Genomic DNA, 20,472 nt, shown 5'->3' on the forward strand with positions numbered 1-20,472 from the left:
ATGCGCCAACGCCTGCATACGTACGTGCGTGCGTGCGTGCGTATGCGCGCGCGCACCGCAGCTGTCCCGCCGCCGCTGCTGCTGGGGTGCCGGCACCGCGCCGCTTCGGGGCTCGGTGGGGGCGCGGGTGGCTCTAGGGCAGGGACGCTCCTTTCATGAGGGGACGGGTCCTCTCAATGTTGGTGCCTGCGTCAAGGCAACGGCAGTGCCGAACGGCTGCCTGTGGTGCAAAGGCAGGAAAGGGGCTGGGAACCCTGGGGTGCCCACTCGACTCGGGAAGCCTTAAACATAAGTCCACTTAAACCTCACCAGCTTACTCCTCCCTGCAGTCCGTTTTACATCACTGAAAGGAGACTACTGAAGAGCAGGAGTTGGGTTGCTCTGGGGAGGAGAACAAGCTGAGAGCTGTGGGCAGCCTCGGTGTTGGCAGAGTCACGCACACGGCACAGCCCCGCACGGCTGGAGCGCGGCAGGCGGAGCGCTGGGTGCTGCTAGCGGGATTCACCCCTAGCCTCGGGAAAGGGGCTGTGAAACACTGAACACGTACAGGAATGTACTGAATACTCGTACTAGATCCATACAGGAACAAAGGGAGTTGGTAAAAGTAACACCATGATCCTAAAGCGGCAACCTGTAAGAGAGAGAAAGAAAAGGAGTTTGAGACTAGGCTGTCTACGATATAGGCTTGAAGGGCTTCAAGGCTGGATATAGGGTATGAAACAGATACAGCTCAAGTAAGCGCTGAAGACCCAGACCTGACCCTAAATGGAGTTTCAGGACCTCTGGAAAGGGGTGGATGTGGAAACCCTAGATGAGGCTGAGTAGGACAAGTTTAGCATGTTAGTGTGCTCAGAACCCTGATAAGGATGAGATTTCATTCACCTGTTGTATATTGCTGTGACTTTAGTTACTTTCCCAGGGAAGTTTTTTTTCCTGTAAAACTGAAGGTTTGCTCTGTTGGAGGTAGCTCTCTATTCCTGTCTTTGTGGTGGATGGTGCTTTTGTTGGTTTTCTTCAAAGGAGTGTACTATAATGCTTGCTAAGGGCCAAGGAAGATGATAGTCCTGTGCTTAATGTCTAGATTTAGGGCTACCAGGGTGAAAAAAAAAACCAACAACAATGGTAGGCAGGCAGTGTTTTGCTTTTTACGCTTCCCCTGCCTAGCCCTCTGCACTTAACTCTTTCCAAATATTGCTGTTCTATGCTATGTGGGTGTTCTGTGCCTGTCTGTAAATGAGCACACACAATTGAGTGGGCTCTGTTCTCAGCAAAGCATGCCTGTTGCTGGTGTTTCTGAAAGGCTCCATGTTTGCATTCATGTGGAAGTAGAAGTCAGCTCTTGTGGTGTTTTGCACTGTAAGATTTTGTCATTTTGTACAGGTGCTATAGCCTGTGTAGCAGACAAGGGGTGTTCAGCTGAGATTTGGTTAGATATGTTTACTTATTTTTGAGATGTGTTGCCCCTTTTATGCATGGAATATGTATGGGGCTGTGTTGCAGAAAGGAGACTGTGCAGTAACTAATATTTCCTAACTTTTGTAGTTTCGCTCTGCAGTAGCCTACAGCTACAAGCTTTATCTGCAAAGCTCAGCAACTTTCGTGCTTCTGCCTGCAATGGAAAGAAAAGGATGCAGCTTTTGCTGGTAAACTGTTGTTATTTTAAGCCCTGCTGTGTGAAGTAACTGCTGTGAGGAACCAGGGAAATTATTGACTGTGTTTGCTTTACTGGCTCACTTTGCGTCTCCTCTGGTTAATAAGTGTCTCCCTCTCCTGCCTGGCCTTTGCCAGTTAGGACTGTTCCCTGTGCTGTGTGGCAGCTTCTCTTCAAAGGTTTGTGGTTCTCTAGGTGTGTTCCCCTGAGTTTTGCCGGCAGCTCTCCAGATGACCTGGCAGGGAAAGCTGTTTTGTCCTTGTATTCCCCAAGGCAGTAGTGGGAGATCCTGGGATCTAAAAAGCATGCAGATTCAACTGATTTATGTTACTGCTCGTGCATTCCTTTGTTCCCCATACCTACTCCTCATAAATCTTTTCAGTCCTCCCCTTGGCTCCCATACCTCTTCTGTGAAAGCTTTAGGGAGAGCTAGGCATAGGATCTTTTTAATATTACAGTGACTAAACTGCCTCCAGCACTGGAGGTGAGGCTGCCCCAGCACAGAGCAGAGCAGGACAATCCCCCCCCTTGCCCGGCTGTGATGCTGTCCCTGATGCCCCCCCCACCCCCCCCGGACAGGTTTGGCCCTCCTGGCTGCCAGGGCACTGCTGACTCACATTTGACTTGCCATCGACCAGGACCCCCAGGTCTGCTTCTGCCGCACTGCTTTCCAGCCTCTCATTTCACAGCTCATCTCAGAAAATGTTTCCATGAGAGGCCTCAGGCCTTTCTTCTTTTCATGACCAAGAAAAGTGAAGAGACACAGCATGGGTATTCAAACACTCAATCACTTCCATGTTACTGCTTGTAAGTACCTAGCAAAAAAAAGCACTGGCCCCAGAAAGAGCAAACCAGCCCTTTTCTTGCACAGGGATAAGACCGACCCATAAGGATAATGGTGCAAATGCAGCTGTGTTCGTATGCTGCACTGAACTGAAGTGAGGAAAGACTTGTACAGTCAATTTTGGGCAAGATAGGAAGAAATGCTCCCATGCTCCCTCTATACCCTTATTTCTTCTCTCTCTCTCTCTCTCTCTCTTTTTTTTAAATTATGTCTTTAGGAGATTTGTAAGTGTTTCTTAGGCCTTCCTACTATTCCAGGGTGTGAAGGGGCTTTTGCCTCAGTTTGTCATATGAGTTTTTAATTGGAGGTTGCTGAAACAACACACTAGCAGTTCTTTTACTTCAGCTCATTTGTGGAGGCACATTAATTTCAGTTTAGAGACGTGGGAAGTTTAAATACTAAAGAGGTTTCCTGCGGGCTTTAAATTGATTAAATAAAATAGTATCCTAAGTGACACTGACAGACATGGAGAAGCCCTGTGGGTTCCCTGGAAGCTGCCTCTGCTAACCCTCTCTTTGATACTGCAAGGCTTTAAAGAGAGAGAATTTAAAAGCTCATTTCATAAGAACATGTTGAAATTCTCATCTAGCATCAGAGAGATGATTTTGTTTTTAACTTTATATACTAGAAGTTAGAAGATACACAGCTTAACAAGAGAAATAATGCAGAACAGTCATAAAGTCGCACATGTGGTTATCCATCTGTTTTAATAATTCTTAATATATACTTGCTGTTTCCTAATAGTAAAATAATTTGCTTAGCGACTAGTTTCCAACTAGTTAACTTCAGTCTTTCACATAAATCCCAAGTTGGTTCTTTATTTGCAAACTTCTGCAGTGCCCATGTGTTCTTTATTCTAGTGTATATTTTTGGGATGATTCAGGGGGGAAAGTTACGGTTTCTTCTTTGCATACCTGGAGTTACTCATCAGGAAGTATTTTTTGTCCTAGTACTTCCCTGTTGGGAGAACAAACACCTTGGTTTTGGAGGACAGTCAGTGGCACACAGTTTGTAAGCTTGAAGTAGCTTTTGAGTAAAAAAAGATTTGGAGGTAACAAGAGAGTTTGACCAACTTCTAATATAGAGCTGATTAGTGGAAAATAATTGGTTATTTTCTGCTTGTAACCACCTCTGTTCTAACATTAGTGGTGACATTTAGCTGCATACAGAATGTCCACTGACTGCTTGGGAATGACTCCCTCGACTGGGAAGCCAGATTATAAGGGGTTTGTTTTTGCTGTGCTGAAATGCATCAATGAAAGACCTCACTAGTACAACTGGGGGTTTTTTTGCTAAATTTACAAAGGAATAGGCTGCATAATTTGGACAGAATCTGTTTGTTTTCAGTGACAGAATCAGTGAGTCCTACTCTCTGAACAATAACAGGGTCCTGCTGCTGCTTATTGTCTCTACTCAAACATGAGCACAGTCTTTCAGAAACTGGTAAATCTCATTTGAAAGACAGCATCTGCTAGATGAAAACACAGAACATCAAGTTACTTCATTGTGTAGGGAACAACTTGACTTCCCCCCTACGAGTTGTCCTTGCTCATAGAAGAGACGACAAAACCTAAGACAGGGATGAGTATGAAGCAGATATTGGTTGTTCTTTTCCACAACTATTGCTCCAGGTTTCTGTAAACCGCTGTAACACAACTTTTCCTCGTTGTAGCGCGTTTCCTCAGCCACCTACAGAAGGTGTGATTGGTTACAGCTGGGAAAGGCGGTGTCCGTCCGTGGGGACGAGTCCCGCCTAGCGCCGGGCAGGAGCAGCCCCGAGCCCGGCTCTGCAGGGGGCGCCGCGGGCGGGAGGCGGGGCCGGGAGGAGCCCGGTGCCGTGTCCGGTGCCGTGTCCGGTGCCGTGTCCGTGTCCGGTGCCGAGTCCCGTGCCGCGCCGGGGGCGAGGGAGCGGCCCCGGGGGGATGCACCGCCTTGCTGCGCCGCCGGTGTGAGGGAAGGGGAGCGGCCCCTTCCCCGCCAGCCCCGGGCCATGGCGGCCCCCGGTAGGTGCCACGGCTGTCGTCCCGGGAGCCGCGGGCAAACGGCGGGATTTCTCCGCCCGGTCGTGCTCCGGTGGGCCGGGGCTCTCCGCAGAGCGGAGCCCTGCCCGCTGCCCGCGGTGCCGCTGCCCGGCTCTGCGCGCCCTTGGCGCTCCGCTGCTGGGGAAAGGGGAAGGGGGCTCCGCTCTCCGGGTTCAGGGAGCCCTGGCGCTCCTCTCAGCAGCAGTGCTGCCTTTGGTCGTAGCCGGGCTGCAGCGCTTTCTAGCTTGCCTTGCTTCACTTGTCTGGAGTTCAGGGCAGCAGCTGGCAGAGCTTTCCTGCATCTTAAGTGCACTTCGGCTTGGCAGATCAGCGAGCTTTGACGGAGGGTGTTCCGTAGAGTAATTTGCCCCGTTCACCTTTACCACTTGCATGTTTTTCTGTGATGTTTTATAGAGAAGTCAGTTTTTCCAAAAAGCGGCTTTATCCTTCAGCACCACTTCCTTTTGGGCGTGTGACTTGGTGCCCCCTTGCCAGAGTGGTATAGGATCACAAGCTGAGCTAGTTTGCCGTGATTATAAATGTTTTAGCTAATATACGTGCAGGTAAAACTACCTAGAATAGAGCGGCAAACTCAGGGGGAGAGGGGTTTAGCCTGTATTACGCAAGTCTTGCTAATGCCCAATTTGCAAGTTCCTCTCCTTGCAGGGAGGCAAATGGGTTTTATCTAAAAAAGGAAAAAAAACGTGCAATTCTCGGAGTGTGAAGTAACATTTGCGTTTCATTGACGCATATCTCCTTGTGAGGTAAAAATAAGCTAAATGCAGGCCTCGGGAGACTTGTGGGAAAAACTACTTTTCTCCTTATAAACAAAAGGTGATTTCACAGAGACCCTTAAAAGAGAACAACTTTAGATTAACGTATGGTAATGCAAATCTCTTGTTCCTCTCTGTAAAGTTTGGTTTGCAGAAATTTTATCTGCTTTGATTCTGCTATTTCCTCTTGTTTGCAGCATTTTATTTAAAGTGAAGATTTTCTATTCCAGTCAAGTAAGAAGTCTCACTGGGATGTTAATAATTACTGCATGTGGTCACTATTACTGTGCATTCCGTGTATGCAGAGAATGCATTTATTTCATCATACATCACTTAAATACACACACTTCACATACTGAACTGTGGAAGGTGCTGAGGATTTCTCTTAATGGTGCACCAGCAGTTTCATCTCCTGGAAGTGCTCTCTCCTTTAAGAATTTGATTATTGAGACTCTTTGAGTTGCGTTTCCTTTATACCATAGACAGTTGTCTTTTATGCAAAGTGAATTCCCATCTATCCAGGATTGTTATTTTGAACAGTAATATGTCTTTATCCTCCATACACATTAATCTCAAAACACACTGGAACAGGTTACATAATGCCTTTCTTATGTAGTCAGAATTGGAGATGAATTTTTTTCTAGCAGATGAAAATAAATTGTTTGCCACTGCATATGATCCTCTGAGTTGGAGTGAAGAACTTAGTCTCAGTTTTTTACCTACTCTGTGGACAATGAGAAGTCATGATCTGCTTATGAGAGGTATGTGAAAGATGACAGAGAAAAGTTGTGTATTACTACAAGTCCTGAATATGCTTTATGCCCAAAAGTACAATGAAAAACTTTATCATCTTTAAATTGAAAAAGAGTCCGACCTTTTGGCTTATGGGATGAAACCATAGATAATAACAGCTGATAATAAAAGATGTAGGCTTACCCAGAGCTGATATGCCAGCTTCCCACTGTACTGTTTAGCTATTTCAGTGGTAATCAGACCCTTATGATAAGGCCATAAACCACTGTCACATGTTTGGGCTGAACCTGAACATGATCACCTTACTACTTGCAGACTTAGTTTGGAGATGAGCCTGATTTGTTTGCTTCTCAGAGAGGGACTGTGAAGACATGACATGGTCATACATACTTCTTTCTATTCTCTTGCCATGAGTGTGTGTGATTTTTACTGAGGTGTTCTGTCCTCTTCCATCCTATGTGTGTTTTGTAAGCTAGGGAAAGCTTTGCATCTTGTCGTTTGTGCTGTTTAATTTGTGGGGCTTACACTTCAGTTACAGGTCTTAGGCATTTCTGTGGTGCTGGTTTGTAATCTCATCAGTCCATTACTGTTGCTGTATAGTGAAATGTGCAGCTAAACACTGAAGAGGCAGTTACAGCTGGAAAGCAGTCCAAAGGTTATGGTTTATCATTGCAAACTGCAACAGAACTGCACCTTCATGATTTTCTGTGAAATAAATGAACGTGCCCCGCAGTATTGTTATAGTGCTGACAGTTTGTAAACAGAGGCAAAAGTGTTTTTAATACTTTAAGCTTAGGAATCCAGTAACAGGGTATTGCTAAAATTTAAACTAGATCACATTTGAGAGTGCGAAGGATAGACTTGTGCCAGCCAATCATTTTTCTTCACCTTGCTATTGTATATTAGTGTTCATATATTTCTTCCTTTAATTAAAGAGTTTTCCAAAACCAGAATGTCAAAAACATTGTCAAACCATCCATCTAAGGGCAGGGTTTAAGGAAATAAAATGTTTGGTGTTCACCAGAGAATTTCCCTATATGTGAACGATAGGTAGAGTATACATTATGTTTTGAACTGTGCTCTGTGGCTTTTTCTGATGTTTGAAGTTTTGTGAAAAACCTCCCTGAAATGTTCTGTATTCTTTGTTATTATACTGTTCCCTGAGGACTGGACAGTAGTTAGTGCTGCAAAGGCAACTATTTGGTTAGACAAATACTAGCATGATCCAGGAAGGAGAGTCCTGTGTCATTCTTCTTTTAAAGGGGTATGTTGCAATTGGCGTTATTTCTAGATTTTTGAGGGTTTTTTTTAATAACAGTTACAATGCTGACTTAAGCTTATTTGGCTCTGCAAGACCCACTTCCAGTATTTTTGCTTATGAACATGGAGCGTTACCTTGGCTGTACAAGTGGAGTCAGTAATTTTATTTCTCAGTTCTCGTTTTAGGAGTATTGTTCCTCAGTTTATTGTGTACATGTAAAAGGCTGTTGGAGCTGAGATAAGCAGGCCTGAGGGAGCTGGTGCACGGTTAAGGGGAACCGTGCTCTCGTAGGGCAGTGCTAGCTAGGAAATCAGTACCTTTCCTAAACACCAGGGGAAGTTCCTGCTGGATGGAAAGGTTGCACTGCTCTGGCAGGGAGTTTGCAGAGTCTGTCAAATTTGCATCCTTTATCTACATAGCAGAGAAGGGAGGGATTCTTGATACTTTGTGCCCCTGCAGTGCAAGGCGTGTTTAAAGTCAAGGGCTCTTCTACCTTGTCTCCAAGCTCAGCTGCTTTTTTTCATTGAAAGCCTGGAGAAGGGCCTGTTGGCTCACAGGTATAGTTGTGGAAGCTGTGTGCTTCTGAAAAGTGAACGCCAGGATTAGTTGTTCCATTTTACAGAATATTAAAGTGCCCAGGAGGCCACTGCTGATTTTTCCACAGACTGGAGGTGGGGCTGCTGCCAGGGAGTGCCAGACTTTAAGAGCTTTGGGCACACCTGAGGGAGTCATTGTGTGGTCTCCCCATCTGCTGAGGTCAGGCTCAGCTGGGCATGGTGTAACGTGTGGGCTCCATTCTCAGCAAACAGTTGTGCTGTCCTTTCCCACTGTACTGTGTGTAAATCAACCCAGGGCAGTAGAAGCAGAAGTCTGTGGTATGTTTCCCTTTCTAGAATAAAACTTGAATTCTGCTAGGTTTTCATGGTTTTGCTCATGTAATTCTGTTTTTGCCAGGTGGTGTCCAGCCACCATTAGTGATATTTTGGTAATGGTGGTGTGCTCACTGGTGTGAAAGCCAACTTTTTTCATAGCAGTTCTACATTCTTAGCTTAGAGATCCCAAGGTTTCGAGTCCCAAGGACTGTGCTTTATGAGTTTGCTGGATCTTTGCCTTTGGGAGCACTGTCTCCTATAAGCCTCCATCAGTGGTTCAGCAGCTGTATTCATTCACAAACATGCAGCTGTCCTAGTGAATATGTCAGCACTCCACTGTCCATGTTCTCCATAGCTAGGATATCATCCTTTCACTGCTAGACACTTCCTTATTGATGCAGGCAATTGTGACACTACTGGTGGAGGACTGAGAGCATCTCCATTCTTCTCAATCATATCACTTCTGCTGAACTACAGTTTAAAACTGCTAATTGTATAGTTTAGGGCTGGGTTTAGAAACATTGTTCAAGTCTTAATTTCTTAATGAAGCTTCTGGGGAAAGTGATAGAATAAAGTCTTTGGAGGCTGTGCAATTTTGGTTGTATTTTTCTAAGGTGACTATAGAACTGTCATCTTCAGTTCTGGTAAATTCATTCTGCGGATCCTCTTTATGGCTGCCAAATTTTAGGCATTGCTCTCTGCTTTAATTGGAAAAATTTGCCTTTGCTTGCTTCATGACAGAGATGGGATGAAAATGTTGAGATTTCTAAAGAGTCAAACTGAAATTAGAAGATGATTTGTTAACAAAGTTTTAAATGCTCAGCTCTGAAATTTACCATGGACCTGAGCTGTAAACCTCATTTTTGAGTAAACTTCATCACAGGTAAATGGAAAAAATAAATTTAGACTTTAAAGTTTCCTTGAAATAGGTGGGAGAGCACTGCGTCATGTCACACTGGTTCAATTTGCATCTATTCTTAGCAAGCTGTTAAAATTTTTAAGTGAACATTTTTAAGTGCTTTTGTGCCAGAGCACTGAAATGCATGAGTGTATAGGTAGAAGCTGTCTTTAGAGAATTACGGAAGTCAACTTTGGTGAGCATATTTTGGACTGTCTTATGGCCACCACTATTGTATTAGCTCTTTTCCTTCTGAAGAGGGTGTTTGTCATTCCAGAAATTGTTGGGAAAACTTTTTAGGACAGTTTTGAGGAAGGACTCTAACATGGCCTTGCAAAATGGCCTTGTAGTATGGCTGTGGTGGGAGCAGTGGGGCTGATGTTCCCTTAGTTGCATGCATGCTTTGCAGGCAGTTTGCTTTCTGCTGCAATGAGAGCAAATATCTAACACCACGGGGGCCGTAGTGACTTCCTGTAAGCATTGTGTGACCTCATTTAAGTAAAGGACTGTGTTATTTTAGTTGTACTGTTTGGTGTCTGTTCCACTTGGGCATGTAATGATCTGCAGTTGTGCTGCAGAGACCCTATAATTGCCTAAAATTATTTTAACTTTTCATGTGAGAGCAAAGTCCCCTTTTCAAGCTAGTTTTTTTGAAGGTCTGGTTTTTGTGGCTTTTTTTTCCTGTCAGAATTCTTTAAATCTGTAAATCTCTGTGTAGTTTGTTCACTTGAAACTACATAGGAAATGCTTTTCTTTATATGAAGAGCATTTTAATAGTTTTTCATTTTTAAGAATGAAAAAACTACTTTAGTAGAGATGCAAGTAGGAGTTCATTCCCCCATTAGAATTGCTCTGTGGCTGTGAACACCTCACTTTGAATGGAACTACTCTTATGAAATGCTTTGTAGTTTCTGACAGGAATTAGAGACAGCGCTATGGAGTTTTTGTTGCAAAGCTGTGGGTCAGTTCATGGTTTGAACTTAATCCTTTTTCCTGTGATCATCTTGCACCTGTACAGGAGTCCCTGGAGAATATGATGTGCTGATTGTGTATGCAAGTGACGCCACTGAGTGGTGTCAGTACCTCCAGAACCTCTTCCTCTTCACTCGGCATGTTCAAAGGCATCGGATTCTGAGCTACCAGCTGGAAGACGACTCTGCCATCTCCCATGAGGAGCTGGAGCTGTTCAGCAGAAGTCGGAGTATCATCCTTTTGCTGTCTGCTGAGCTGGTGCAGAGTTTTTACGTTCCTCACATCCTGCAGAGCCTTCAGGAAGCTTTATGGCCCCCGTGCAAAGTAGTCAAGCTGTTCTGTGGTGTTACAGACTGTGAAGACTATTTGACTTTTTTCAAGGACTGGTATCAGTGGCAAGAACTCACAAATGATGATGAGCCTGATGCTTACCTTGCAGCTGTCGAGAAGGCTATTTCAGAAGGTAAGACCGTAGCTAGGAGCTGTGCTTTCTGGTTGGAGGAGGGAGATAGATGGTCTTGTTTACTCTTATTTTAAATTGGTAATGTGCTTTACTTGAAGAGCAAACTAAAGCAAATTTTCCAACCCTTATAAACTAGAAAGTTATGCAAGCAAATTTTTCTATGCCTGGTTGGTTGGTCTCTAATTTAGGAGAAATTACCAGCAGCTCACAGAGAACTTCTGAATTTGAGATTGTCTTGCATGCCTGCTTTTGAAGCAATTTGAAAATGAAAACTTTATATATTTGAAATACTGCCTGTAAACATTGTATTCTGCAGTTTATTGGCCACAATTAATGGAAATTTGTCCTTTATTTATTTAGTTTAAGGAAAAGAATTACAGATCACTTTTTTAGCTAAGATTAAAAAGGCAGAGATTAATTAAAGAATTGCACTGATGACCTTGAAGATAACCCAACCAGTCTGAAAGTGAACACCTTGTAACTAGTACAGAGGACTTACTAGCACAGAAGTGTTAGCAGCTGGAGACTACACAAGCCCAATTTACTGAGTTTTAATTCCAAACTTTCCTAAACTCAAGAATAGTGTGTAGAATTCCATTCTCATAGTTTCTGTTGAAATGAAGGAGGAGAGCTTTGGGCAGTTGTGCTGGTCTGGGTATTTTTATGACATTGCCATAGATAGGGTTATAGTATCCTTTGTCAGCTTCAGCAAGACTGGAATCCTGTGCTTGCATCTTGGCTTAATACCTATCTCTACTCCATGGCATAAATGAGGCAGTGTGTCTAGTGTTATGTCCATAAAGATGCCTTATGCCAGGATAGCAACTGCAATAATCATGATGAAGGATTTATCACAGTAAAAATAAATTTTGAAAGTCATGGTCTTGGCCAAAATAATTCCCCTGAGAAAAGATTATTTAGGGATTATGCTGAATATGTCATTCTTAAGTAGCCAGGCCACAACAGATACTTGTTAGTATGTTTTTAAAATCTCCGTAAGGTGAAATTTGCATCTTCTTTCATGTACCTATGAAACATCTTGTTTTCCCAGTGCTAGAGCTAAACCAAACCTAGAGTTCAGGTAGTCCAGCTCCTTTGCTTTTAGTTTGGAGGAAGACAGAAAACAGTGGCTCTTTTATACTCCGAAAAATATAACTGAACTGAGATTAAATTAGCCTTTCTGACACTTTCTGTCAAAAGCAAAATTTAGGTACTATTTTCCTCCAAACTTGGGTCTAATGCACAGAACCAATATTTTATTGATTTCAAATATGCTGTTCAAAATTGGGGAGATTTATTAGTGTTGGTGGTGTTACTGAACATACCCAAGGACTGTCAGAGTTATTTTAGGCCAGACTAGGAGTAAGTTCTAGTGTAGTTGAAGAGTGTGTGAGAATACAAAGGGCTGTTGATTCTCAAGTCTTTCCTCAGAGGCAGTCCTTGCCAGTGTTGCCACCAAGCTTGCTGCATTCTGAGCAGCAATTTAATGGGCTGCAAGGCTCTAGAGTCTGATTTCTCATGGTTGATCTGAAGTACTTCTCCATCTGTGCTGCAAGTTAGCATGTTCTGAAACAAACTGTGCTTTGGCTTTACGTAGGTGGTGTTTGGAAAGGGATTTTGTGCTTTGGATTTTTGTTGCTGTTTCTACATAACAAAAAAAAAATCAGCTTGTTTTCACACTTTAATAAGCATACATTGATCTCAGACTCACTCCAGGGTATCTAGAAAATACTTGACTGAGAAATAACGAGATAAAACCAAACTCATTTGCTGTGGAGTCTGCTCTAACATCTTCAGGATAGTTTGGTACACAAAGATTCAGAATTTCTGGACTTCTGTTACTGTGATGGCAGTCATTGCTGATGTGGCTGTCACCTGCATGCCATGTCAGGTTTTTGGTTTGTGCACATCAAAGCAGTTGCAAAGGTGAGCCATCTGCTGTCCCTCTAATTCTTGTGAAGGAAGAACCTATTTAAGACAGGCTGCTTTCATGGCCAAAGTATTTGGATGAGCGTATCAGATCCTACTTCTGTGTGGGGAAAAAATGACTCTGTGACCTCTTCTAGTGTGTGATTCTACACAAGTTTTTTGAATGGCCTCAAATGCAAATGTTCTAATGTTTGCCCTGAAGACAGCCCCAGGTGTACATAGTTCCTTTTTTGGGTGAAACTGTGAAAACTTTCTTCTTGACTGGTAAAAATATAGTATGGTTGCAGCATGAGTAACTTAAAATGTTTGTGACAGCAGACCTCTCCCACAGAGAAACACAGCTTCTGCTCTGGTCTTAGTTGTGTTTGAATTTTTCCTGGTTAAAGCAGCCCTTAATTCTTACAGCACTTAGCAGAGAAAGTTCATGACCATATTTTATTTTTTGGGGGTCTGGGTGTCTTCCTCTGGAAAGCACTTCTCTTCACATGCCCTCACCTGTACTTCTAACAGCAGTGTCAAAAGTAGGCCTGATGCTAAAATGACTCGGCTTCAGCTTCCTAATTTTTGAATCATGAGCTAGTGAGGCATGGTACAGGATGCAGTCAGGGCAAATTCTTCTCCAGAGGCTGCACATTGGCCCTGTGCAGGCTGTGCTGTTGCCTCTAGCACAGCTATTGACTGTGGCTTGTTCAGGGCATCATGGGAACATGACACCCTCAGACATCACATGCTGAAACCTATTTTAATTTTTATTAGTTTAGTATGAATTCAGAAATAGGGAAACATTCATTTAGTTGACAACTGTGGGCTGATGCTGACTCTTGCTCTCTTGTAGATGCTGTATTTTTACTTATAAAGTTTCTCAGTTCTGGCAAACTACAGAGCACATGAAAGTTTGCATTTGCAGGTACTCCTGTTATCTGTGGGGAAGTTTTTCATAATATGCAATAACTGCTAAGGTGATGGAAATCATAGAATTATTACGGCTGGAAAAGATCTTCAAGATGGAGTCCAACTACTAACCTAACACTGCTGTGTCTATCACTGAACCATGTCCTTCAATACCACATCTACGTGGTTTTTTGAACCATTCCAGGGATGGTGATCCCCCCACTTAACTGAGCAGCCTGTTCTGATGCTTGACCACCCTTTCAGTGAAGAAATTTTTCATAGTATCCAATCTAAGCCTCCCCTGAAGCAACCTGAAGCTCTTTCATCTTGTTCTCTTGTATGTTGCCTGGGAGAAGACAGTCTACAGCTGCCTCTTTGATAGTTGTAGAAAGCAGTTAAGTTCCCCCCAAGTCTCTTTTTCTCTAGATTAAACAGTCTTGCTCAGGATGTCTCTGTACACACCAGCTCAGGTCCAGCAGGGTATCGTCACTAGCCATGGTGCAGAGACCAGCCTGCTGCTTAACCCCTCTTACCTGGCTTGTGATAGCTTTGCTATGTGCATTGAGCAGGTGGGAGTCAGAGTCAGTGACCTTTCTCTTCCTCATGTGTTTGCAAAGCTCACTTGACTTTTCAATTGCTCCAGTTTATTTGTCCATACCTATGTTGCTTTGAAACATTTCAAATTTCCCATTTTAAAAGCTGATGTTTCCAGAGCATTTTCTAATTAATCAGTGGCTTTGAGCTTTCTGTATTCAAGCCATCTCTAGTGGGTAAAAACATGGGGAAGTCCACATCTGCCCGAAATTGCTGAGGTGATAACTCAACATGACAGCAGCTGTGCTGCTGACGGACAAGTGCAGCCTGGCTGAGCAGAACTCTTGTGCGCTGAACAGACAAGAATGAATGATGAGTACCAACAAACTTTTTGTGAAATACGAGGGTCAGAAGTCAGTGTAAGGAATCATACAGTGAAGGAGGGCCTTGGGCAATTAGAAGGAAGGTGAGAACTTTTTTTGAGCTTTGTAGATCAGGAAGAGCTGAAGGTTACTCTGTGTACTGAGGGACTCGTCGAGAGATGCCAGAGACCTAGGCAGTGAGTTTTTTGAGAGGGAAATGGCATAAGAACCACATACGCTGTATAATTCTTCCTCCTGTTTATGTCAAGGAATTAAATTAAATTCCTGGCTTTCTTCTGTTGCACTGATGAAACCACAGATGAAACTTGAGAGTGTATCATTCAGGTTGGAAGGGACCTCTTGAGATCGTCTAAATTTTCTTCTCAAGCATGGTTAGGTAAAGCAGGTTGCCCAAGACCATTTCCAGTTGGGTTTTGAATGTCTCTGCAGGACTTTACAGCCTCTCTGAGCAACCTGTTCCAGTATTTGACCACCCCCAAGCGTAACAAAATGTTTTCGTGTGTTCAGATGGAACTTCATCATGTATTTTCGTTTGTGCGCATTGCCTCTTTTCCTGTCAGCGTGCACTATGGAAAAGATTCTGGCTCCCTCTTGTTAATTTCCTCCTATCTTGTCAATATAAGATTCCCCTGAGTCGTCTTTTCTCCAGGCTGAAGACTTCCAGCTCTTGCAGCCTCTCCTCTTATGAAAGATGCTGTGGTTCCTTAATCATCTTTATGGTCCTGTGCTGGACTCAAGCTCTAAAGACAAAGCAACCTTGGAATAAGCTACTCAAAATCTAAGGTTGCATTGGACAGATGTTCTCAACTGTTTCTCAACCCAGATAGGTGACGTTGTAATACAGGTGAAATTCCCATCAGCTTTATGCTTCTGTAATTATTTGATTGCTTACTTTTGTTAATGGTTGCCATTTAGGGCTAGAGACCTAAATTCACAATGTATTTTTAAGTTTGGCAGGAATTGCCATGTGGTGTTTACTTCGGGATCTCAGTGCTCTGTAGAAGAATATGTTCCCACCAGTTCTATCTCAGCTAATTGGATCCTACATTGACTTCTGCCAGTTTATTGAAGTGGCCTTGAAGACATGAGGTGGTAGCATGCACTCTCTCTCCCTCCTCTTTGAACGGGGAAAATTAAGTGAATTGTTAAAACGGTATTTTTCTCTTTTGTATTGTGTTTAAACATAAGATGTGTTTCCTTGACCCTGCTCATTGAAGAGGAACGGGTGAGCTATTAGTCATCCCTCTGGGTGCAAATGAGAGCCTGCTTTGTTATATGGGAGCTCAGCAGCCTGGCTGGTTCTCACTGCCTGCCAAGGAGAGGAAACTGTGACGTTCTTGCACAGGAGTTCAGGTTGAGAGAACATGCTGGTAGCATGCCTCTCCATGCATGTTAATACGTGACTGATGCTGGAAATTCTGACACTTTAGAGAGCTGGTTAGAGCAATTGGAGAAACCTTCACTAAGCCCCCAAGTGATTCTGAGAGAAATGCAGGGATGTTCTTACCCATCTGTAGCATATGGGATCAAGCAGTTAAAATAATCTTCCCAGCTAGAGGATTGAATAATTGTTTGTCATTAAGGTGTTTTGTAAAGTCCCAGTTTATTTACATCAAAAGCAATACTTCATGGGTTTTCTTTCATTGTAGTTTACAATTCAAGCAGTACTAGCATAGATGCATACTAGCTTTCTAAACAGAGACGATGAAATAATAGCCCAGAAATAGTAAAGGACAGAAACCGTTGTGGTTAAGAAGCTTTAGACTGTAATAGTCTTTATGCACCTTGTAAATACTAATTGTGTTCCTCTGTGGCTTGTGGTTCTGACTATCTCCTCACAGGTTGCTTTGTGGTGACGTCCAAGACTAATTCTAGGTACCTGCTAGTGAGAACTGCAAGGCTTTAAGACACTTGCTTAAAGTAAGAGCCCAGTGGTCATCACTGATCACATTAAAATCTGGAGCAGCTGAAGTAATTTCTGAAAAATCTTGGCAGAAGTATGTGGTCAATACAAAGATGCTTTACAGAGCAGGTCTGAAGAGTTGCATGGAACAGAATTTAGGCTATTTCACAGTTACACCTTCTTGTATACTAGGACAGGTGTTTTGCTTCCAGGGCTGAATTATATAAGATTTTCATGGCTGTTTGTTATTACCTCAGAAAACTTCCGACGTGTTTTTCAAAAGTGACCTGAGAATAGCAGTGTATCTTGAGTTACCCAGGGGGAAGTTTCACCAGTGGCATAGGGTGACCTTAGCATGGAGTGCTGCAAGAGAGTAGTCTGCCTCATTCTCCACCTCTCATCTGTTTGGATGATTTGCTGTGGTGTTGGACTGCAAGGGTGGTATTCCCAGAGAAATTACTTGAGGGAGAGGGAAGGTCTAACTGCCCTTGCAGTAGTAATGTGGTCTTAGATCTACTGAAACCACTCATAGAACCACACATTCAGTCAAACAGTGACTGATGGGATGTTTCCAATCAGCTGCCCAACTCTCTTGAGGTGGAGTTCCAGTTTTTTTGGGATTTATGGGGACTGTCTTTTCTGTCATGCAAGCATTACACATGGTGCTTAAATTGAGGCAAGAAGGTACTGCAAGAGGAGATAATGAATTAGCAAGTTGGATGTTCATATTTCTTACCTGCTGCTTCTCAGGAAGACTTGAATTGGTGATGAATACATTGTGGTTCTTGGCACCCTTGAAAGTCATAAGAGTGTGCATATACCTTGTCAGTATGTGTTGTCTCTTTCTGCCAGAAGTACTGGAAGTGAACTATTCCAGCCTCTCTTGCTTGAGATTTTGGTCATGTACACAATGTTTGTTGTCTGGGTAGCCAGAACCCTGCTTCTTCCTCAACATCTTCCCTACGTCTGTCCTGCTTCTGTGCACCCCAGCTAGTTCTTTAGGTTTATACACTTAATCTAGTCACAAATTGACCACTAGACTAGCAAGAACCTTAGCAAAACTTAGAGTAAAATACATCTTGTTTCCTTGATGGAGGATGAGAAATAGTTTATTGTAGTTTCAAACTTTGCATGACATATGAAACATGACTCTGCTCTTTGTAGAACTGGAAATCTGTTCTGTGCTTGTGGATGAGCTGCTTGGGGTGTGGGGTTTAGAGAGAAGGGGATGTCACATACTTTTTTTCTTCTGTATGTACAGTTTTACAAAGTCTTAAATTTTCCTGTGTTTTGTTCATCTCACTTGCTGTTTCTCTGCAGACTTCTTTTCACTCAGTTGAAATGGGAAGTGTTGTGACAGTAACACCCAGTTTTGAGGGCTTATCACAAGATGTTTCTCTGATGTGCGTTTATCTCCTTGGTAAAGCAGGGGCTCTGATGTTAGCTGATGAAAGATGACTTTCCCCCCTTTCCCTGACTACTTGTCAGTACTTACAGTACTTTGCTTCTTGCAGATGTAGCTGGAGTTGCTCTGGGAGACTTAATGTCCTTATTAGCACTTGGGAAACAATACTGGTCAGTTGCAAGCTTCAGGTAAAAGCAGGAGCTCTCTTTGAGGGTCTTCCCTCTTGCTCTGAGCATAGTGAGGTGAAAATCTGAGTTCTTCTGAGAGCTAATTGTCTCAGCTGGTGGATGAACAGAATGGGAGGTGTTTAGAGATGTCAGCAAGGGGCAGGTCTGCGCACGCAGAACTTAAGAGACAAGCTGTTGCCCAGTTGTGCCATTAGCATTAGTATCTGGGTGACAGAGTGCTCTGGACAGACTGCTGAGTTCTTCCAAGAATTCACATGACCTGTGGTGTTAGGGCTGACTTGTGAGAAACCACAGCTGTCAGCTCCATGCCGATAGCCTGCCAGCTTTGCCAGGAGGAAATGGATGATAGGGCGTGCTGTGCGTGTTCTACAGCAGCAGGTCAAAATAACTGGCTGCTTCGTATGAGTTTCTGTAGCTGCTAAATGGCTCTTGAAGCACATGTCCACGCCTGTATTTTCCCTGGGTTTTTCCCTGTGTGAGTGTCTGCAGGACAGCTGTGCAGAGAGCCCAGCAGGGCAGGCAAGAAGGGTGTGAGGCTGCTCTCTGCAGCCCAGCTGCTGATGTGCCCTGGAGGGGCGCATGTTCTTCAAGGGGAAATGTGGTTGGGTTTCTTGGACCGCATCTCCTCCCCTTGCTGCTGTTCTCACAAGTATTTCACACACTGCCAAGTGAGGCCTGAGGTAGCCTCTGTTTAAAAGGGAACAGAAAGGGAGAGCCTCCTAGAACCACGAGTGTTGACCTACAGCTCATGGTCATGGAGAAGCTTAATTCAGGTATTCACTTAACTTTATTGAGTCTGTTGATCCCCTCAGTGATGGCCTCTAGGCTGGCTATTAATGCAATGTTATAACTGCTGAATCTGTGTATGCAAATGAGTTGTCATTACCCAAGTATCTTTGTGAGTGGGAACCAACTCTAACAATGGTTTGGAGCATGGATATTATCAAATGTAATGGGATGGTTTTCTCTTCCAGTGCTTGCATGTTCATAAGTCAGTCACTAGCACATGACTGGAACTTGCAAGATGAATCACAGGATCACCTCACTGCTTACATGGGAATTTGGTACTTTGCAATTTCAGTATTTTCTGAATGAAAAAACAGATTAATAATTCATACCTGAAACTCTTAGTGCCTATTCCTTTAGCTATTAATCTAATTACTGATTAACATTGCATGCTTCTTCCTGTATTACCCAACAGCTCTGCGTTCACATGACCTCCAGGCAGTCAACTCTATTACAAGAATGCAGAAGTGCAATGCCAGAACTTCTTAGAAGCTCTAGTTATTCTTTATTTTCGAAATTTTTTCTAGTATTAAATAGCACCATTAAGCAGGGGGCCAAGGGACTTGTTCTCTCCTTGCCCCCCCCCCCCCCCCCTTTTATCCTTGCTTGCTGTCTGTGTTGTAGCTTTGATCCACAGCTTTGGTTTGATTTTTCTCTGAAAAGGACAACATGTTGGCCAAGTGTGGTAAAAATTACCACACTAATGGTTCTGTATTGGGTTAGGGATGAAGCCCTGAGGATCAGGATGCTGGCAAGTTTCATTTGTGTGTCTGTTGCAGGAGCATCAGTGTGTTGCAGTGTTTTGGTCATCTCTTGGCTCACCTGCTGTAAGCTTAATCTTTCTGTTTTAGTCATATTGGAAGTAACCAACAGAGATTACAGAGACACTATTCTAGTAACAGTTGCCTCTTCTCCCCAAAAGACATGGCATCTTGCTCTGCATGTGCCAAACTCCTGAATTGATAGCTGTCATATAAGGGAAGGATGTGGGACAAGTGCTTTTTCTCCTGTATGCAGCAGGGCACTCCCAGGTGGGAGTTAGTCCATGTTTCTCTAAGAGAAGGGTTCCCAAAATGTGTCTGGTTCTTGCAGCTGATGACTTTGAACAGTATCAATTGAAATGATGACTAAAGGAAGGTAATGCCTCAGGTTATTTTCTCTAATACTTGGTACCAGTCTGAAAATCCCAAAGACCACCTTCAGTATAGCCTTCGTCCTTGTGTCAAAGCAGTTGCTTAGTCAAATCTTCAGATTTGGCCCAGTATTAAAATCTGTTTGCTAAATTACATGTACTGTTCTAGGTTTATTTAAGAAATGTTGATGTTAGTGGTCATGCCTTACTTGAACTTCAGAGCTGCAAGTTTTTGGCTCTATTCTTTCTACAGCAAACATTGAAGCAGCAATCTACTTGTACTCATGTGAGTAGGCTTGTTTGCCATGTGGAGAGATTCACATATTTAGTTAAGTGAGTGTGCACCACAATTTGTGAAAAAAAATTCTGCTGAATGATTTGCTAAAGTTGTGTGGCTTAAAACTTGTTTCCTAAAAGCAAAGTTGATTTCATACAATTCCTAAACTCCCATTTAAATATATAGAAAATACATTTTAAAGAATTGTGTGACAAACTACTTCAAATATACTAAGTTTAAGTCCTTGGTGGTAATAATAATAATGAAATCTACATTAAAATTCCTGACTGACTTCTAGCTTCAGTTCAAAACTAAGAAGACATGAACTCCTAATGGTGGCCCACTTATAGTTATTTTGTCTCTCTTGATTTGTGGAAAATTGGTGTACTTGGAGATTGGGGGAATCTGGGTGAAATCTGAATTCTTGGCAGCTTCGCTGTATGGATGCCACAGGTTTGACAGCACAGTTGATTACTTAGGTCTTTCTCATCAGGACTGAGCATTTTATATAGCATATTTCTTACTAATACAAGAAC

General features: G+C 43.2%; 1 protein-coding gene across 1 annotated transcript in view; it reads left to right on the forward strand.

Moving 5' to 3' along the window:
* PIK3AP1 (phosphoinositide-3-kinase adaptor protein 1) overlaps positions 1-20,472 on the forward strand; it is a 39,992-nt gene continuing 19,520 nt past the window's right edge. The window contains exons 1-4 of the mRNA XM_062496896.1: positions 1-138; positions 351-485; positions 4,168-4,498; positions 10,092-10,508. Coding sequence (XP_062352880.1) covers positions 1-138; positions 351-485; positions 4,168-4,498; positions 10,092-10,508 — 1,021 coding nt within the window. The remainder of the gene's footprint in view (positions 139-350; positions 486-4,167; positions 4,499-10,091; positions 10,509-20,472) is intronic.

This window comes from Cinclus cinclus, chromosome 7 (assembly GCF_963662255.1).
Source record: "Cinclus cinclus chromosome 7, bCinCin1.1, whole genome shotgun sequence".
Classification (NCBI taxonomy): domain Eukaryota; kingdom Metazoa; phylum Chordata; class Aves; order Passeriformes; family Cinclidae; genus Cinclus; species Cinclus cinclus.